General features: G+C 42.2%; 2 protein-coding genes across 3 annotated transcripts in view; one reads left to right on the forward strand and one right to left on the reverse strand.

Moving 5' to 3' along the window:
* Positions 1-10,187, reverse strand: part of hsf1 (heat shock transcription factor 1) — a 33,074-nt gene extending 22,887 nt beyond the window's left edge. For both annotated transcript variants that reach the window (XM_053612619.1, XM_053612618.1), the window contains exons 1-2: positions 9,746-10,187; positions 1-11 (exon numbers count right to left, since the gene is read on the reverse strand). The exon at positions 1-11 is cut by the window's left edge and continues 98 nt beyond it. In XM_053612619.1, coding sequence (XP_053468594.1) covers positions 1-11; positions 9,746-9,871 — 137 coding nt within the window. In that variant the 5' untranslated portion in view covers positions 9,872-10,187. The remainder of the gene's footprint in view (positions 12-9,745) is intronic.
* A 388-nt stretch (positions 10,188-10,575) lies between these two features.
* The window catches only part of bop1 (BOP1 ribosomal biogenesis factor), a 60,265-nt gene continuing 53,591 nt past the window's right edge, over positions 10,576-17,249 (forward strand). Inside the window, exons 1-2 of the mRNA XM_053612303.1 lie at positions 10,576-10,672; positions 11,028-11,246. Of these exons, the coding sequence (XP_053468278.1) occupies positions 10,583-10,672; positions 11,028-11,246 (309 nt within the window). The 5' untranslated portion in view covers positions 10,576-10,582. The remainder of the gene's footprint in view (positions 10,673-11,027; positions 11,247-17,249) is intronic.

Below are 17,249 nucleotides of genomic sequence, written 5' to 3' on the forward strand. Positions count from 1 at the left end.
CTGTTGCCGTTCTACGAAGCCAAAGAGAAATGGTTTAGTTATTACAGGAGCAGAGAAGTGCAGCATGCCACAGGCCCTACAGCCAACAGCAGGCTGATACGACGGCACGGCGGTAATATCACTACACACAGGGAGTTCGGAGTGTGTTCAGACCCGTTCACTTCTACACACATTATTGTGCTGTAGCTTGTGTTCGGATCCGTGAACAGAGGGTTGCGACTTTAGGATTAGAGAAAGTACACAAGAAAGACGGCGCCCTCGCACCGCTACACACTTCCCACACCAAGGCCTTCCCACTACGTTCACACGGACAGCGGTAATCTAATGATTGACCTTATTCTGAATAAGACGATATTCTGATTAAGGCGTTTACATGAGTCGCTTTTAGAAGACTCCTTTCACGTTCAGGTTTTACATGTTCTAGAACATTGATCGATTAACGTCACACGTCATTACGTCCCCGCGCCACGCCATCCCCTCCAGAATTTCACCTATCGACATACAGTTGGTCTTCGTTATGGAATGCGAGTAGATGATGTTCGGGAAGGTATGGAAATGCACGCAAATGGTATTTGGGGAGACAAAGGAACGTGCAAACAGTGAGAGGTTTTATCTGTCTGTACCTGGTTGGGAAGAGTTACAGAGGAGCAAAGAGGAAGAGGTGTTCACTGTAAACTTATCAGATTTAATTGAACATGAATAAACGTTACTTTTTGGCCATTACCACACACACACACACACACACACACACACACACACACACACACACACACACACACACACACTACACCATACTGTCAAAGCGCAAAAAAAAAAAAAAAAAAAAAAAGAGGTGTTTGAATGTTTTGCAAATGTAATAAACTGAAATCTCTCATTTAGCTAAGTATTCACACCCTTGGTTACAGCACTACAAATTGAGCTCAGGTGCATCCTGTTTGCTTTGAGTATCTTGAGATGTCTCTAGAACTTGACTGGTGTCCAGTTGTGGCAAATTAATGTGATTGGACATGATTTAGAAAGGCACGCGCGCACACACACACACACACACACACACACACACACACACTTGTGTGTAGAAGGTCCCACAATTCACGGTGAATGTCTGACCGAAAAAAACCACTCCATGAAATCCAAGAAACTCTCTGCAGACCTCTTGCATTCAAAATGTATAGACACACAGATCTGGACAAGGGTATGAAACCATGTCTAAAGCTTTGAATGTTCTCAGGAGCACAGTGGGCTCAATCATAGTGAAATGGAAGAAGTTGGGAACCACCAGGACTTTTCCTAGAGCTCAGTAACTGGGCTAGACGGGTCAGGGAGGTAACCAAGAACCCAATGGCTGCTCTAACAGAGCTTCCAAAGTCCTCCAGAGAAATGGGAGAACCTGACAGACGGACAACCATCTCAGAAGAGAATAAATATGCGTTAAAGCAGAAGTATAAAGCAGGCTTTTGAGATTTAAGCTGCACTAACAGAGCAGACAGTGAGATCTGGAGAAGACGGAAAGCAAATCTACAGCAAAAACCATTTCACCATTTCCACTCATATGAAGGTCTGTAGCAGGCCTTTCACACCAGATCAGCTTGGACATTCACTACTCTGGACTATTACAGCCCAGAGAACTGAAACACAAAAAAAACAGTAGGCTAGGATTGGGGTGACTGCTGAAAGTGTCAGGAATATACTACTGGTTTCATTACAACCACCATAACCAGGTTTAATGAGTAATTAATCAATTCATTTTACGATTTAGACTTCTGTTGGAAATCGTCGTGTCTGCAGCTTTAAGAGTGACAAAAATATATACATAATACTAGAGATGCACCAATACTAAATTTCTCAGCCGATACCGATAACAGATAGTTCTGTCTTTTATGCCTTCTTTTAAGTTAATAATAATTAATTCCACAATTCTGAAGGAAATGCATCTAAAAGCTTTATTCTCTCCATTTCAACAAGTTCTTTCACAGTAACTGGTCTCGTAAACACAAAACACATTATTCTAATTAACATTAACACATGAACTCAATTCTGAAGATTAAAGTAAGATTATTAACTTATTGAATGTTATTAATTCATATTAACATTGACTGAATGGTAAAAAAACCTCCTGCTAGTCTCACATTCACCCACCACAAACAGGCAAAAAGGCACGGTGTCTAAAGGCAGGCTCTTAGACCCAGCCACATGTACAGCCACTGACAGTCAAGAGAGACAGTCAGTCAGTCGAGAGAGAGAGAGACAGTCAGTCAGTCGAGAGAGAGAGAGACAGTCAGTCAGTCGAGAGAGAGAGAGACAGTCAGTCAGTCGAGAGAGAGAGAGACAGTCGGTCAGTCGAGAGAGAGAGAGAGAGAGAGACAGTCGGTCAGTCGAGAGAGAGAGAGAGAGAGACAGTCGGTCAGTCGAGAGAGAGAGAGAGAGAGACAGTCAGTCAGTCGAGAGAGAGAGAGAGAGACAGTCAGTCAGTCGAGAGAGAGAGAGACAGTCAGTCAGTCGAGAGAGAGAGAGACAGTCAGTCAGTCGAGAGAGAGAGAGAGAGACAGTCAGTCAGTCGAGAGAGAGAGAGAGAGACACAGTCAGTCAGTCGAGAGAGAGAGAGAGAGACACAGTCAGTCAGTCGAGAGAGAGAGAGAGACAGTCAGTCAGTCGAGAGAGAGAGAGAGACAGTCAGTCAGTCGAGAGAGAGAGAGAGAGACAGTCAGTCAGTCGAGAGAGAGAGAGAGACAGTCAGTCAGTCGAGAGAGAGAGAGAGACAGACAGTCAGTCGAGAGAGAGAGAGAGAGACAGACAGTCAGTCGAGAGAGAGAGAGAGACAGTCAGTCAGTCGAGAGAGAGAGAGAGACAGTCAGTCAGTCGAGAGAGAGAGAGAGACAGTCAGTCAGTCGAGAGAGAGAGACAGTCAGTCAGTCGAGAGAGAGAGTTGATGGATGTGTGGATTTCTAACAGTGAATTAAAGAGGAAGTGAATCGGTCTCGAACCACCCGCTGTAAAATCACCCAGTAGAGCTGATTAGCATGTGGAGTTGATTGAATATCTTTAGCTGAGGTGCAGGAAAAATTTTAGCCTCAACTGGACGATTTTGTACAGACGAAGTGACTGCAAAGAGAATTCCCGAAAAACGCTCCGGTGCGAGAGGCAGAAGGGCGTGTTGGTGAGAGAATTCTTGTGAACCATTATTGAGGCAGTTAAACCCATGTAGAATGGTGCGAGAGGCAGAAGGGCGTGTTGGTGAGAGAAGGAGAGAAACCTGTGTCTCGCTGTGATGTGCCCGGTGCTCTCAGTGTTTTATAGATATCTTTTATTCTCTGCTTTCATGCCAAACTATTTTCTTTTCTTCACTTCATTCGCACATAATTCACTTCTTTTGTAAATTGTCTCCAGATTTTAGTCGTTTCAGGTGCTGTTACACCTGAAAATTCCCGAAGAACATTCGGGCGCGAGAGGCAGAAGGGTGCGAGAGGCAGATTAATACTTTTATTGGTGTAGACACGAGTCAAAATAACTCTCGCTTCTGAGTCGGAGAAATTCCTTTTCTTCCACCGTTTTATCCTCGGCTCACATTTTAAACGCGACTGGTGATCAGCGCGCGCGCGCGCACGCACACACACACACACACACACACACACACACACACACACACACACACACACACACACATCTGTTCACTCAGCTTCACCCCAAACTCAGAAACTAACCCCACTTCTTTTCTTACTCATTCAGTGCGTGTGTGTGTGGTGAACTTTCCACATCACATCTTTATTAGAACAGTAAAAGCAATGAGAATAACAGAGAGGCTGCACTATAATGCAGATCATCGTGCAACTAGTAGAGGGGAAAGTCAGGAAAGCTTCTGGTGATCCTCGTCACTCACACCCTGTCTTCAGTTTCAATAGAAACCGTTCTGATCAGTTTAACATGCGCTAAAGTTAGAGTATAACCGAATGCAACACAACCCTTTCGCTGGCAGTTTGTTCGGAAACCTGCACATCAGAACGCATATTGTAGAAACGTGTTGAAATATCATCACATGATACAGTGCCTCATCCTGATTTCTTCTGGTTTTGTGTATCTCTCATACTAAATAGTTTTAGATCTTTAAACGAAATACAACATGAAACAAAGGCAACCTGAGTAAACACACAATACAGTTTTTTTTTAAAGGAGCAAAAGTTATCCAACACCTATCACCCATGTGAAAAACTAATTACCCCCTTAAACTTCAAATCTGGTTATACCACCTTTAGCAGCAATAACTGCATCCAAACGCTTCTGATAACTGGAGATCAGTCTTTCACTTACTTCTAGGACTAGGTCTTACTCCTACGTCTTGCTGCGTAATCCAGTTGTGCTTGAGTTTCATCTTACAGACTGAAGACCGGACATTCTCCTTTAGGATTTTCTGGTAGAGAGCAGAATTCATGTTTCCTTCAATTACTGCAGGTTGCCCAGGCCCTGAAGCAGTAAAGCATCCCCACACCATCACACCTCCTCCACCATGCTTGACCGTAGGTATGATGTTTTTGTGGAATTCTGTGTTTGGTTCACACCAGATGTAACGGGACACCTGTCTTCCAAACAGTTCCACTTTCGACTCCTCAGTCTATAGAACATTCTCCCAAAAGGTTTGAGGATCATCAAGGTGTGTTTTGGCAAAATTCAGACGAGCCTTAATGTTCTTCTGGGTTAGCAGTGGTTTTCACCTCACAGCTCTTCCATGGATGCCATTTTTGCCCAGTGTCTTTCTGATAGTGGAGTCATGAACAGTGACCTTTACTGATGGAAGAGAGGCCTGTAATTCCTTTGATGTTGTCCTTGGTTCTTTTGTGACTTCCTGGATGATTCGTTGCTGTGCTCTTGGAGAAATTGTGGAAGGGAAGGTTCTGGTAAGGGTCACCACTGTACCAAGTATTTCCATTTGGAGATAACGGCTCTCACTGTAGTTCTTTAGAGTCCCAGAGCCTTTGAAATAGCTCTGTAAGCCTTCCTAGACTGATGTATTTCAATCACCTTCTTCCTCAGCATTTCAGGAATTTCTTTCAGCTTTGGCATAGTGTGTTACTCTGTAAGACCTTTTAACCAACTTCATACTGTTGTAAAAGTTCTATTTAAGTGTTGATTTGATTGAACAGGGTTTGTGGGTTTGTGTCTAGTCCAGCTGAACCCCATTATGAATGCAGTTTCATAAATTTGAGGAATTAGTAACTACGGGGGGCAAATACATTTTCACACGGGCCCAGTTGGTATTGGAGAACTCTTTTGTTCAATGAATAACATTATCATTTAAAAACTGTATTGTGTGTTTACTCAGATTGCCTTTGTTTTATATTAGATTTTGCAGCTCAGTTCTAGCTGAAATGTAGAAGGTGAAAGAACTCGTGCGTCCTGCACAGAGCCCTGACCTCAACCTCACTGAACACCTTTGGGATGAACTGGAAATGGAGTCTCCTCACATCAACATCAGTGTCTGATCTCATCCTCACTAATGCTCTTGTAGCTGAATGAACACAAATCCCCACAGCCACACCCCAAAATCTAGTGGAAAGCCTTTCCAGAAGAGTGGAGCGCATTATAACAGTAAAGTGTGAATAAATCTGGAATGTGATGTTCAACAAAAACATGGTTATGGTTATCAGGTGTCCACAAACTTTTGGCTATCATAGTGCAAGACTGTGCTCAACCAAAAAGCCAAGAGAGAGCATAGAGAGAGAATAGAGAGCAAGAGCATAGAAAGTGAGTATTATATGTATGTGTGTGTCTGTGTACATTATATATACACACACACACACATATACACACATATACACACATACACACACATACACACACATATATAGATTAGAGAGCAAGCGCGCGTATAGAGAGCGAGCATGACGAGAGAAAAGAGAGAATACAGAGAGAGTATAGAGAAAGAGTATAGAGAGAGTATAGAGAGTAGAGACTATAGAGAGCACATATAAAGAGCACGTGTAGAGAGAATAGTGAGCACAGAAAGAATAAAGAGAGAGAATAAAGAGAGAGAATAGAGAGCGCATATAGAGAGTGCATATAGAGAGAATACAGAGATAGTATAGAGAGAATACAGAGAGAGTATAGAGAGAATACAGAGAGAGTATAGAGAGTAGAGAATGCATATAGAGAGTGCGTAGAGAGAATACAGAGATAGTATAGAGAGAATACAGAGATAGTATAGAGAGAATACAGAGAGAGTATAGAGAGAATACAGAGAGAGTATAGAGAGTAGAGAATGCATATAGAGCGCGCATATAGAGAGAATACAGAGATAGTATAGAGAGAATACAGAGAGAGTATAGAGAGTACAGAGAATAGAGAGAGTATAGAGAGTAGAGAGCGCATATAGAGTGCGCGTATAGAGAGAATACAGAGATAGTATAGAGAGAATACAGAGAGAGTATAGAGAGAAGAGAGAATAGAGAGTATAGAGAGTAGAGAGCGCATACAGAGAGTGCATATAGAGAGAATACAGAGAGAGTATAGAGAAAAAAGAGAATAGAGAGAGTATAGAGTGCATATAGAGAGTAAATGGCACACTTATATTGCGCTTTTATCCAAAGCGCTTTACACTGTGTCTCATTCACCCATTCACACAAACTCACTCACCAATGGTAGCAGAGCTGCCATGCAAGGCACTAACTTGCCATCGGGAGCAACTTGGGGTTCAGTGTCTTGCCCAAGGATACTTTGGCATGTGGCGTAGTGTGGGCCAGGAATCGAACCACCAACCCTACGATTAGTGGACAACCCGCTCTACCAACTGATCCACAGCCGCCCCAATATAGTGCGCGTATAGAGAGTGTGTATAGAGAGAATACAGAGATAGTATAGAGAGAATAAAGAGAGTGAATAGAGAGAGTATAGAGAGTAGAGCGCGCATATAGAGAGCGCGTATAGAGAGAATAGAGAGAGTGCATATAGAGAGAATACACAGATGGTATAGAGAGAATACAGAGAGTATATATAGAGAGTATACAGAGAGAAGAGAGTATACAAAGAGTATAGCAAGAGAAGAGAGAGTATAGTGTATAGAGAGAGTGTAGAGAGAAGAGAGAATACAGAGAGTATAGTGAGGGAAGACAGTACAGAGTAGAGAGAGTGTAGAGAGAAAGAATAGAGAGACAGGAGTATAGAGTGTATAGAGAGAGTAGAGAGAGTAGAGTATAGAGAGTGTAGAGAGAGAAAGAAAGAAGAGAGCACGAAAGAATAGAGAGACAGGAGAGAGTATAGAGAGAATAGAGGGTATAGAGAGAGAATAGAGAGTATAGCGAGAGTATAGAGGGTAAGACAGAATAGAGGGTATAGAGAGAGTATAGAGAGAATAGAGGGTATGGAGAGAGAATCGAGGGTATAGAGAGTATAGAGAGAATAGAGGGTATAGAGAGAGTATAGAGTATAGAGAGAATAGAGAGTATAGAGAGAGTATAGAGTATAGAGAGAATAGAGAGTATAGAGAGAGTATAGAGTATAGAGAGAACAGAGAGTATAGAGAGAGTATAGAGTATAGAGAGAATAGAGGGTATAGAGAGAATCGAGGGTATAGAGAGTATAGAGAGAATAGAGGGTATAGAGAGAGTATAGAGTATAGAGAGAATAGAGAGTATAGAGAGAATAGAGAGTATAGAGAGAGAATAGAGAGTATAGCGAGAGTATAGAGGGTAAGACAGAATAGAGGGTATAGAGAGAGTATAGAGAGAATAGAGGGTATGGAGAGAGAATCGAGGGTATAGAGAGAATAGAGGGTATAGAGAGAGTATAGAGTATAGAGAGAATAGAGAGTATAGAGAGAGTATAGAGTATAGAGAGAATAGAGAGTATAGAGAGAGTATAGAGAGAATAGAGAGTATAGAGAGAGTATAGAGTATAGAGAGAATAGAGGGTATAGAGAGTATAGAGAGAATAGAGGGTATAGAGAGAATAGAGGGTATAGAGAGAATAGAGAGTATAGAGAGAATAGAGAGTATAGAGAGAATAGAGAGTATAGAGAGAATAGAGAGTATAGAGAGAGTATAGAGTATAGAGAGAATAGAGGGTATAGAGAGAATCGAGGGTATAGAGAGTATAGAGAGAATAGAGGGTATAGAGAGAGTATAGAGTATAGAGAGAATAGAGGGTATAGAGAGAGTATAGAGAGAATAGAGGGTATAGAGAGAGTATAGAGAGAATAGAGGGTATAGAGAGAGTATAGAGAGAGAATAGAGGGTATAGAGAGAGTAGAGAGGAGAGAGAGTATGGAGAGAGAGTAGGGATGTCCCAACAAAAGAGACTTTGGTAAAAAGTCGGTACCAACATTCTTAAAACGTGACAGTACTTGTTTTTCTGCAGTAGTGTGGGTACCGATTGTAATTACGGTACCCCGGTTGCAATTCTTCCGGACCTCATGGGGGCAGCAAATACACGCAAGTGTTTTAGTCGGTCCACAAGTGGTGAAGAAGAAGAGGAACGCCTACAAGCACACGGGAAAAACTACAGAAACAGCTACAAGTTTAGCTCCGCCCCCACTCATTGAGAGGAAAGCTAGTATCGGTTTCCGGTGTGCAACCGCTGCTATCGTTCATTTCAAACGAAGCGAGGAAACACCTGGAATTTGGCGAAGCACCAGAAAGACGGTCCTATATAATGTTTGTTTGAGGCAGCTGCATTGTGGCCGTGAAACCAGCTAACGTTATGCTCCATGTAATGTTAGCGATACAGTTATTTGTTAACGACACTAACACATTGCAGTGTTATAAACTACCTCCTAATGGACACCATGCATCGCCATTCAGCCCGTGTCCTGTCAGATAAATGTAGCCTCATGTCACTAATAATATATTAATAATAATATTCACATGTTCATGCTTTTAATAAATCTTTCTGGCCTGCCACCATATCAGTGAATTTAAACTAATGCTTGCATTCAGAGTATAAGGGGTGCGTGTGTGGGTGTGCGCATTTAGAAGTGCGCCTTAGCACTGTTTTATTAGTCATTTTCAGACAGTGTTTGATAACTAAAATACACCCCACACACACACCTCTCTCTCTCACACACACACTATTTTGCCAGTATTAGCCAGAGGAGGATGTCCTCCAGGAGTTTTCAATTTTATTTAAATTATTTTTTTAATACACCACACCATGGTATTGAGTATCGTGTACTTTTGGTGGTATCGGTACCGACTTCTAGATTTTTGGTATCGTGACATCCCTACTAGTTAGAATAGAGTATGGAGAGAAGCGAGTAGAGAAGAGAAGACAGTAGAGTGTGAGAGAGGTGATGGTGATCAGTGTACTGTGTGTGCGAGAGTGAGTGAGTGTGTGTGTGTGTGAGAGGATGTGATCAGTGTACTGAAACACACAGTTCTTCTGCTTCATCTGACTTTAAATGAGATTAAAGGAGGACATGAACTCCTTAAATCAGTCAGAGAAGTCACTTATATAAATCCTCAACGTTTCACTGTAATCACCTTATAACACTCTCACACACACACACACACACACACACACACACACAAACACAAGTAATAACAATAATAATCACTGCGCTAAATAATGAAATAAGTACAATAAAGAAAGATGGAAGTGAAAAGCAGCGTTAGTGACAGTTACAGTAAACCGCTGAATGTGGAACTCCGGCCTGTGCTGCTACTATTAACTTCACCAGTGTCACTCTAACGCTGCTGTTAGCTGGCTAAGCTAAGCTAGGCTAGGATAGGCTAGGCTAGGCTAGGCTAGTCAGTGCTGAACTTACTGGGCTCCAGCAGATTAAGGGATCGGTCTCTGGGTCATCGACTAGCGTCCACAGTTTAGTGAGGAAAGCCGGGACGTTGTTCCCGGGCAGCAGCACTGCACCGGGGCCGGAGGTGTGAAACTCCATGTCGGAGACCGGAATAAAGCTCGCTGACAGTTAGGCCGAGTGCAAGTTATCTCACTAACCACTCTGGGTAAGCAACAGCATTAGCTTGTTAGCTAGACAAGCTAGCAAAGAAGTCCGTTTAACTGAAGTCCGAGCTGCTCTATGAGCATGAACTCGCCGTGAGCAGCACTTCAGTGAGTTTTCTCTCCGCGTTCCAGTCCGCAGCACACAGATTCCGCCCCCTCAGCGCTGTACTCTTCACTACACTACACTACACTCCACTCCACTGCTACGTGGAAACATCCACCATAACACCATCTCTATCAACTGCGTAGGAAACAGTCGCTGTTTTGTGACGTCACTAAACGCGTTGTTTTTTTTGTCAAATGTTAAAATAAATAATAAAAACGCTCGTTAAAACGTTTTTATCAACGCGTACATTTACATGCACTTGATATCTAAGGTCGTAGATTTAAATTAAATTGTTTTATTTGTTACGTCGACAAGTTTCACCTTTGACCTTTGTCCTTGTCGCGTAAAACGTGAACGAACTTTAAAAAATTGCTAAACTAATTAATAATGACAACAAATGTATTCCTTATTTCCTTAAATATGAATGGTATCTATAATAAAAAAATATCCCAAAATCGTTTCCTAACGTTTTCGAGACGATTATAACCTTTGACCTCTGACCTCCCTGGAAATCCACATGGTCGCAGTAGAAGCTCCGGCATGTCTGAGTCTGGATCTGGAACGCAGCAAAACGGCGCGATGAGTAAAGTTAAATCGAAGAAAAGAAACGTCGAGGAAGACGTGGAGGAAGTATGAACCGTAATAATCTTTGGCTTAGCGGCAGCTGGTGTAGAATAAAAGAAGAAATTCATACAACTGTTTATGTCGTGCTAATAGCTGCTAGCAGTAAGCGCTCAGAAAGTAGTTCAGAGCCGCGTTAGGCTGTTAAGAGTGGGGGGGGGCACAGGTCCGTGCTGTGTACTGTGATAGAGTTCGGATCTGAATGTAGACATTATGAGATGTTTAGTGGATTAGTCTGATCAACCCTTCTCTCTGGGTACAGGAGCATTGCTGTGTACCTCATTTAAACTTCTGAATCAGCTCGACATGCCATGCCTCGAGATCTAGAGCTTCTGCATTTAAACTGATGTGTTGATTTTTACAGCTCTTCACTACAGACACCGTTCACCTTGATGACAGCGATGTGGAGAATGATGATCTCTCGGACAGTGAGGAGAGTGTCTTCTCCGGGCTTGAAGACTCTGGAAGTGATGATGACAGTGATGATGATGATGAAGAAGAGGCAGATATTAACGAAAATGGAAAGAGCACGAGTGAAGCAGGAAGCATCGAAACGTCCACCAAGACTGCAGGCAAACCTCAGGTACGGTCCATTACTTTCAAACGATGTTTACTGGTTATAATTTTCTCAGTATTTTACTACATGATGGCATACAAAAGCCTTTGTTTTGACTCAAGACCTATAGTATAGTCCTTTTCACTCTCATAAAGGTGTCAGGAAAAGTGTTCATGCTGTAGTGGGTGAAGATGAGAGGTGTGGTGATGAGTAAACAGATAATTATCCTAATAAAGCATGTCGCGTTGTAAAGTCCGAGTCAGTGGATGTGCCGCTGCAGAAAAGCACGGGAAGGTTTATTGAGTCCAGCGGCGTTCGAGTCCTGAAGGAAATGCACTGAAGCACGGCTGCTGGTGGTTTTAAGCTTAAACACCGCGTTGAGAAACAGTTCACCGACCAAAAACTACAGCCAACTGCAGCGACGTTTACTTCGAGTCGGTTGTATTTAACCGACCTGGCAACCTTTACGTACTGTAGTTTTTCTTTTTTCCTCCCCATAACACAGCAGATCAGTTACCCTACGTATGAATCTGGAATCAGTGTGTAAGTGTTCGACATGTTTACTGCGCACACACACACAGCAAATACAAGAGGGACGTTATACTAACCCTAACTCTGACCTCATGTACGTTATTCAGCCGTAAGTGTAATATCCTTCTTGTGTTTTGTCTGCGTTATACTCTTACACAGTATTCCTTGTCTATTTATTGTTATTTGTCAATTTTATCATTTTGTAACGTCAAATGTTTATCTCTTTTTTTAACGGCGTAGGCTCGGGAAGCCTCTAACAGATATTCATTACGTCTGACACACCGGCAATGAAACTTTGAATGATACATGAAGGTGTGTTGAATCCCATATTAATCTGCGCTGCTTGGAAGCCCCGCCCCTTCCCCTCAATCCCACACACTCAGCTGTTCACGAAGCTGAATAGAGCATGTTTGGTGTTCTTTAATATGAAATAAAACCATTCAGTGTGTGATGGTTGAAGTAACTACACACAGTCAGCTCTATCAATATTTGCACATCGATAAAATTATTATTTTAGTTGCCCAGTGTATTGGAGTTGTGCTGTGGTATATTGAAGTTAAATAATGCATCAGTATGAGGGTATTTGCATCCAAATCGGGTGAACGGTGTAGGAATTACAACACTTTTTGTATGTGACCCCCCACCCCACTAAAAAACAACCAAAGGTAATTGGACAGTTGGCTGCTCAGTTGTTCCATGGCCAGGTGTGTGTTATTCCCTCATTATTTCACTTACAAGTAAGCAGATAAAAGTTCTAGAGTTAATTTCGTGTGGAATCTGTTGCTGTTAACTCTCAACGTGAAGTCCAAAGATTAGCAAGTCATAATTAGGCTGAAAAATCCAAACAAACCATTCGGACAGACAGGAAAAACATTTGGTGTTGCCAAATCTACTATTTGGTGCATTCTTAAAAAGAAAGAACACACTGGTGAGCTCAGGAACCCCGAAAGACCACAGATAACAACTGTCTTGAATGGATGAAGAATTCTTTCCCTGGTGAAGAAAAGCCCCTAAACAACACCTGGCCAGATCAAGAACACCCTCCAGGAGGCAGGTATATCTGTGTCAACGTCAACAACCAAGAGCATACTTCACCGGAGTAATACAGTGGGTTTACCATGAGATGGAAATTACAGTGTTGTTTGAAAGGTTGTGAACACTTTAGAATTTTCTAGATTTTTGCATAAATGTGACCTAAAGCATCTTCATATTTTCATAGAAGTCCTAAAAGTATATAAAGAGAACCCAACCAAACAAATGAGACAAAAATATTATACTTGGTCATTTATTTATTGAGGGAAATGATCCAGTATTACAGATCTGTGAGTGAACAAAGATTGTGAACCTCTAGGATTATCAGTTCATTTGAAGGTGTAATTAGAGTCAGGTGATTTCAATCAATGGGATGACTATCAGGTGTGAGTGAGTGAGTGTCCTGTTTTATTTAAAGATCAGGGATCTATCAGAGTCTGATCTTCACAACACGTGTTTGTGGAAGTGTATCATGGCGGGAACAAAGGAGATTTCTGAGGACTTCAAAAAAAAGAGTTGTTGAAGCTCATCAGGCTGGAAAAGGTCACAAAACCAGCTCTAAAGAGTTTGGACTCCACCAATCCACAGTCAGACAGATTGTGTACAAATGGAGGAACTTTAAGACCGTTGTTCCCCTCCCCAGGAGTGGAGACCAACAAAGATCATGCCAAGAACAAGGTGTAATAGTCTGCGAGGTCACAAGGGAACCCAGGGTAACTTCTAAATAACTAAAGGCCTCTCTCACATTGGCTAATGTTCATGAGTCCACCATCAGGAGAACACTGAACAACAATGGTGTGTATGGCAGGGTTGTAAGGAGAAAGCCACTGATCCCCAAAAAAGAACATTGCTGCCCTTCTGCAGTTTGCTCAAGATCACGTAGACAACCCAGAAGGCTATTGGGAAAATAGAACTTTTTGGTTTAAACGATGTGTTATGTTTGGAGAAAGGAAAACACTGCACTCGAGCATAAGAACCTTATCCCATCTGTGTAAAATATGGTGGTGGTAGTATCTTGGTTTGGATTTGTTTAGCTGCATCTGGTCCAGGACGACTTGCCATCATTGATGGAACAATGAATCTGAATTATATCAGTGAACTCTAAAGGAAAATGTCAGGACATCTGTTCATGAACTGAATCTGAAGAGAAAGTGGGTCATACAGCAAGACAGCGATCATAAACACAAACACAAGTCGTTCTACAGAGAATGGTTAAAGAAGAATAAAGTTAATGTTTTGGAATGGCCAAGTCAAAGTCCTGACCTTAATCCAGTAGAAATGTTGTGGAAGAACCTGAAGCAAGCAGTTCATGTGAGGAAACCCACCAGCATCCCAGAGTTGAAGCTGTTCTGTACTGATGAACGGACTAAAATTCCTCCTAGCTGATGTGCAGGACTGATCAACAGTTACCCCAAACGTTTATCTGCAGTTATTACTGCACAAGGAGCTCACACCAGATACTGAAAACAAAGGTGCACATACTTTTACCCCTCACAGATCTGTAATATTGGATCATTTTCCTCAATAAATAAATGACCAAGTATAATATTTGTGTCTCATTTGTTTATTTGTGTTCTCCTTATCTACTTTTAGGACTTGTGTGAAGGTCTGATGATGTTTTAGGTCACATTTATGCAGAAATGTAGAAAATTCTTTAAGGGTTCACAAACTTTCAAGCACCACTGTATTGGTAAGCCTCAAGAACAGGAAGACCAGATTAAACTTTGGCAAAAAAAAAAAAAAAAAAAAAACACATCTAAGAAGCCAGTACAGATCTGGAACCACATCCTATGGAGAGATGAGACAAAGATCAACTTGTAGCAGAACGATGGGAAGAGAAGAGAAGAGCATGGAAAAGGGAAGGAACCGCTCGTGATCTGAATTGTACCACCTCATCTCATGGCGTGGGCATGTAGGACTGCCAAAGCAACTGGTTCCACAAAGCGATGATAATCATTTTCATTATAATAATAATAAGTTTTTTTCAGTGTAACTTGTTTTGTCAACACAAAGTGTCAGAATACTTATAAGATAAAGATTACAAATGACATTTAATTTTGCTTTAGAGCATGGGTTGAGTGACGTGTAGACCCTGGCGTAGAGTAGAAACAGTGGTGGTCACACTCCAGCTCAGCATGTAGCTAATCATTATTTGTGCAGATATTTTTATATTCTCGTGCTGTAATAAACAGACTGAGAACATTAGCGTTTGTGTAGCAGGTTATTCGAGGCGTAATTCATAGCATTATTTCTTAGCAGCGTTTTTAAAGTAAGCGGTCGTTTACTAGGCAGTTTAAACCTTTATAGTTGGCTGTTGAGGCCTGGATTTTTGGCGTTTTTGGCTTTTGTAGGCTTAGCGATATGTGTGTGTGTGTGTGTGTGTGTGTGTGTGTTATATATTTGTTTTATTTATTGTTTGTGAAATTTGTATCAATTTATCTAAACCAAAATGACGTTTGTGGTTCAAGTAGCTGTAGAATGTGCAGTCAGTGCTAAATTATTTTAGCTTACTTTATACTGTGAAATTTTTTTTTTTAAACATGGAGTTTCACTGTTTGCCCAGTCGTTGCTCTCAGTGCTGCCCTCTAGCAGGTCATTAGTGGTACTGAGCAGATGAGAGGATGCTTTGTGCATCATCTTCTGCTTTATCTGAAGTGTACAGTATGGTGGTTATTATCCACATGAGCTGTGTAAAGATGTTGTGCAACTCATAACTCCTCAGTAATGTTATCAAGTGAGTCTGGAGGAACCTCCCTGCGTTGTTTAGTTTTGTGTGTGTGTGTGTGTGTGTGTGTGTGTGAGAGAGAGAGAGACAGATTCCCCATGGTAGTGGTACAGCAGGCAGCGCTGATCCCTAACAGCTCCAGGGTCACCACTTAGGTTCTGAACTCTTGTTGCTGTCAGTGTAGAGCTTCACATGTTCTCTGTCTGGGTCTGCTTTCTCTGGACTCTCGTATTCCCGTTCTTGCCGCAGTTCAAGATGACGTTTGTCTGGCTTCAAGTGTTTTAGAGGAAGCCCATTTTAGCTGCTTGTGACGTAGTGTTATCTTCCCTAATGACGTACAGTAAGCATTGCTGTAACCTGCTCGACTGATTGCTGTTCTGTGGGAGACGTGCTGCCTGATACCGGTTCCTAAAGAAGCCACGTCCCAGTACACGGTGACTTGCAGACCAGTGGCGCTGACCTCTTGCATCATGAAGGCACTGGAGAGACTTGCACTATCATGTTCCTCCCTCACTGTTAATACTCAGCGGGGATGAACCAGGTGGCGTTGTGAAAGTGCACAGTGTGTCAAGCCAGGTTCCTATTTATGCGTATTTGTCTTTGCATTTTTGCACAGAGGGGGATCATGTTCAATGATCAAGATATGTGCTAGCGCTCAGTCTGCCCATGAGCGTGCTAGGCGTCGGTCAGGTGCATGCTGGTTGGTTGGTGAAAAGGCGTGTCTGATTGTGTACGCTGAAACAGTTTGATTGGACATTTCGTCTGTGGGTTTCATCTAATTTCTATTTATATTGGTTATATCACTGTTCAAAACGCATTAAGAAGTAAGCAAAGAGTAAAGTGGTGGCTCGGCGGTTAAGGTTACTGATCAGAAGGTCAGGGGTTCAAGCCCCAGCACTTCTCCCAATAAACACACATTGTAGGTGATGTAAAGCACAGGCAATGAAGTCAATAAAAATGTTGTCAAAAGTAAAAGCATCGTCAGTCGGTTGACAGAATTGTGGCTTTAAACTGGGGGCATAGGGTAGAGGAGGCGGGGCAACTGAGGGTGGCAGGGAGAGGAGGCGGGGCGACTGAGGGCGAAGGGTAGAGGAGGCGGGGTAATTGATGGTATAGGAGGTGGGGTGATTGAGGCCAGAGGGTAGCGGAGGCGGGGTAACTGAGTGAAATGAAATGGTGGATCTGTTTAGGAGGTAAATGACCTGTGGGAAGTAACTGTTCATGAATCTTGGCCCAGATGCTCTGCAGCCTTCTTCCAGATGGGAGGAGTGTGAAATATTTTGTCCTTTCCAAACCCTATAAACTACTACTTCTAATCTCCAGCATCCACATGACCGCTGTAATCTATAAAAGTAGCATCATAACAAACAGGTAATTTATAAAGAGCATTTTTTCTTATTATTACATGTTCATATATAAAGAATAGCTGTGAGAATAACTAGGAGCAGTTCACTGAAATAAATAGCTTATATTCTTACACTGTATGGCCAAAAGTATGTGCCCCTGACCAGCACACACACAAGCTTGTTGAACGTCACATTCCAGATTTATTCCCCGTCTGCTGTAATAACGCGCTCCAGTCTTCTGAGAATTCGTTCTGATAGATTTTGGGGCGTGGCTGTGTGGATTTGTGTTCATTCAGCTACAAGAGCATTGAGATCAGACGCCGATGTTGATGTGAGGAGACTCCAGGTCCAGTTCATCTCAAAGGTGTTCAGTGGGGTTGAGGTCAGGGCTCTGTA

The sequence above is a fragment of the Ictalurus furcatus genome, chromosome 24 (genome assembly GCF_023375685.1).
Source record: "Ictalurus furcatus strain D&B chromosome 24, Billie_1.0, whole genome shotgun sequence".
Classification (NCBI taxonomy): Eukaryota; Metazoa; Chordata; class Actinopteri; order Siluriformes; family Ictaluridae; genus Ictalurus; species Ictalurus furcatus.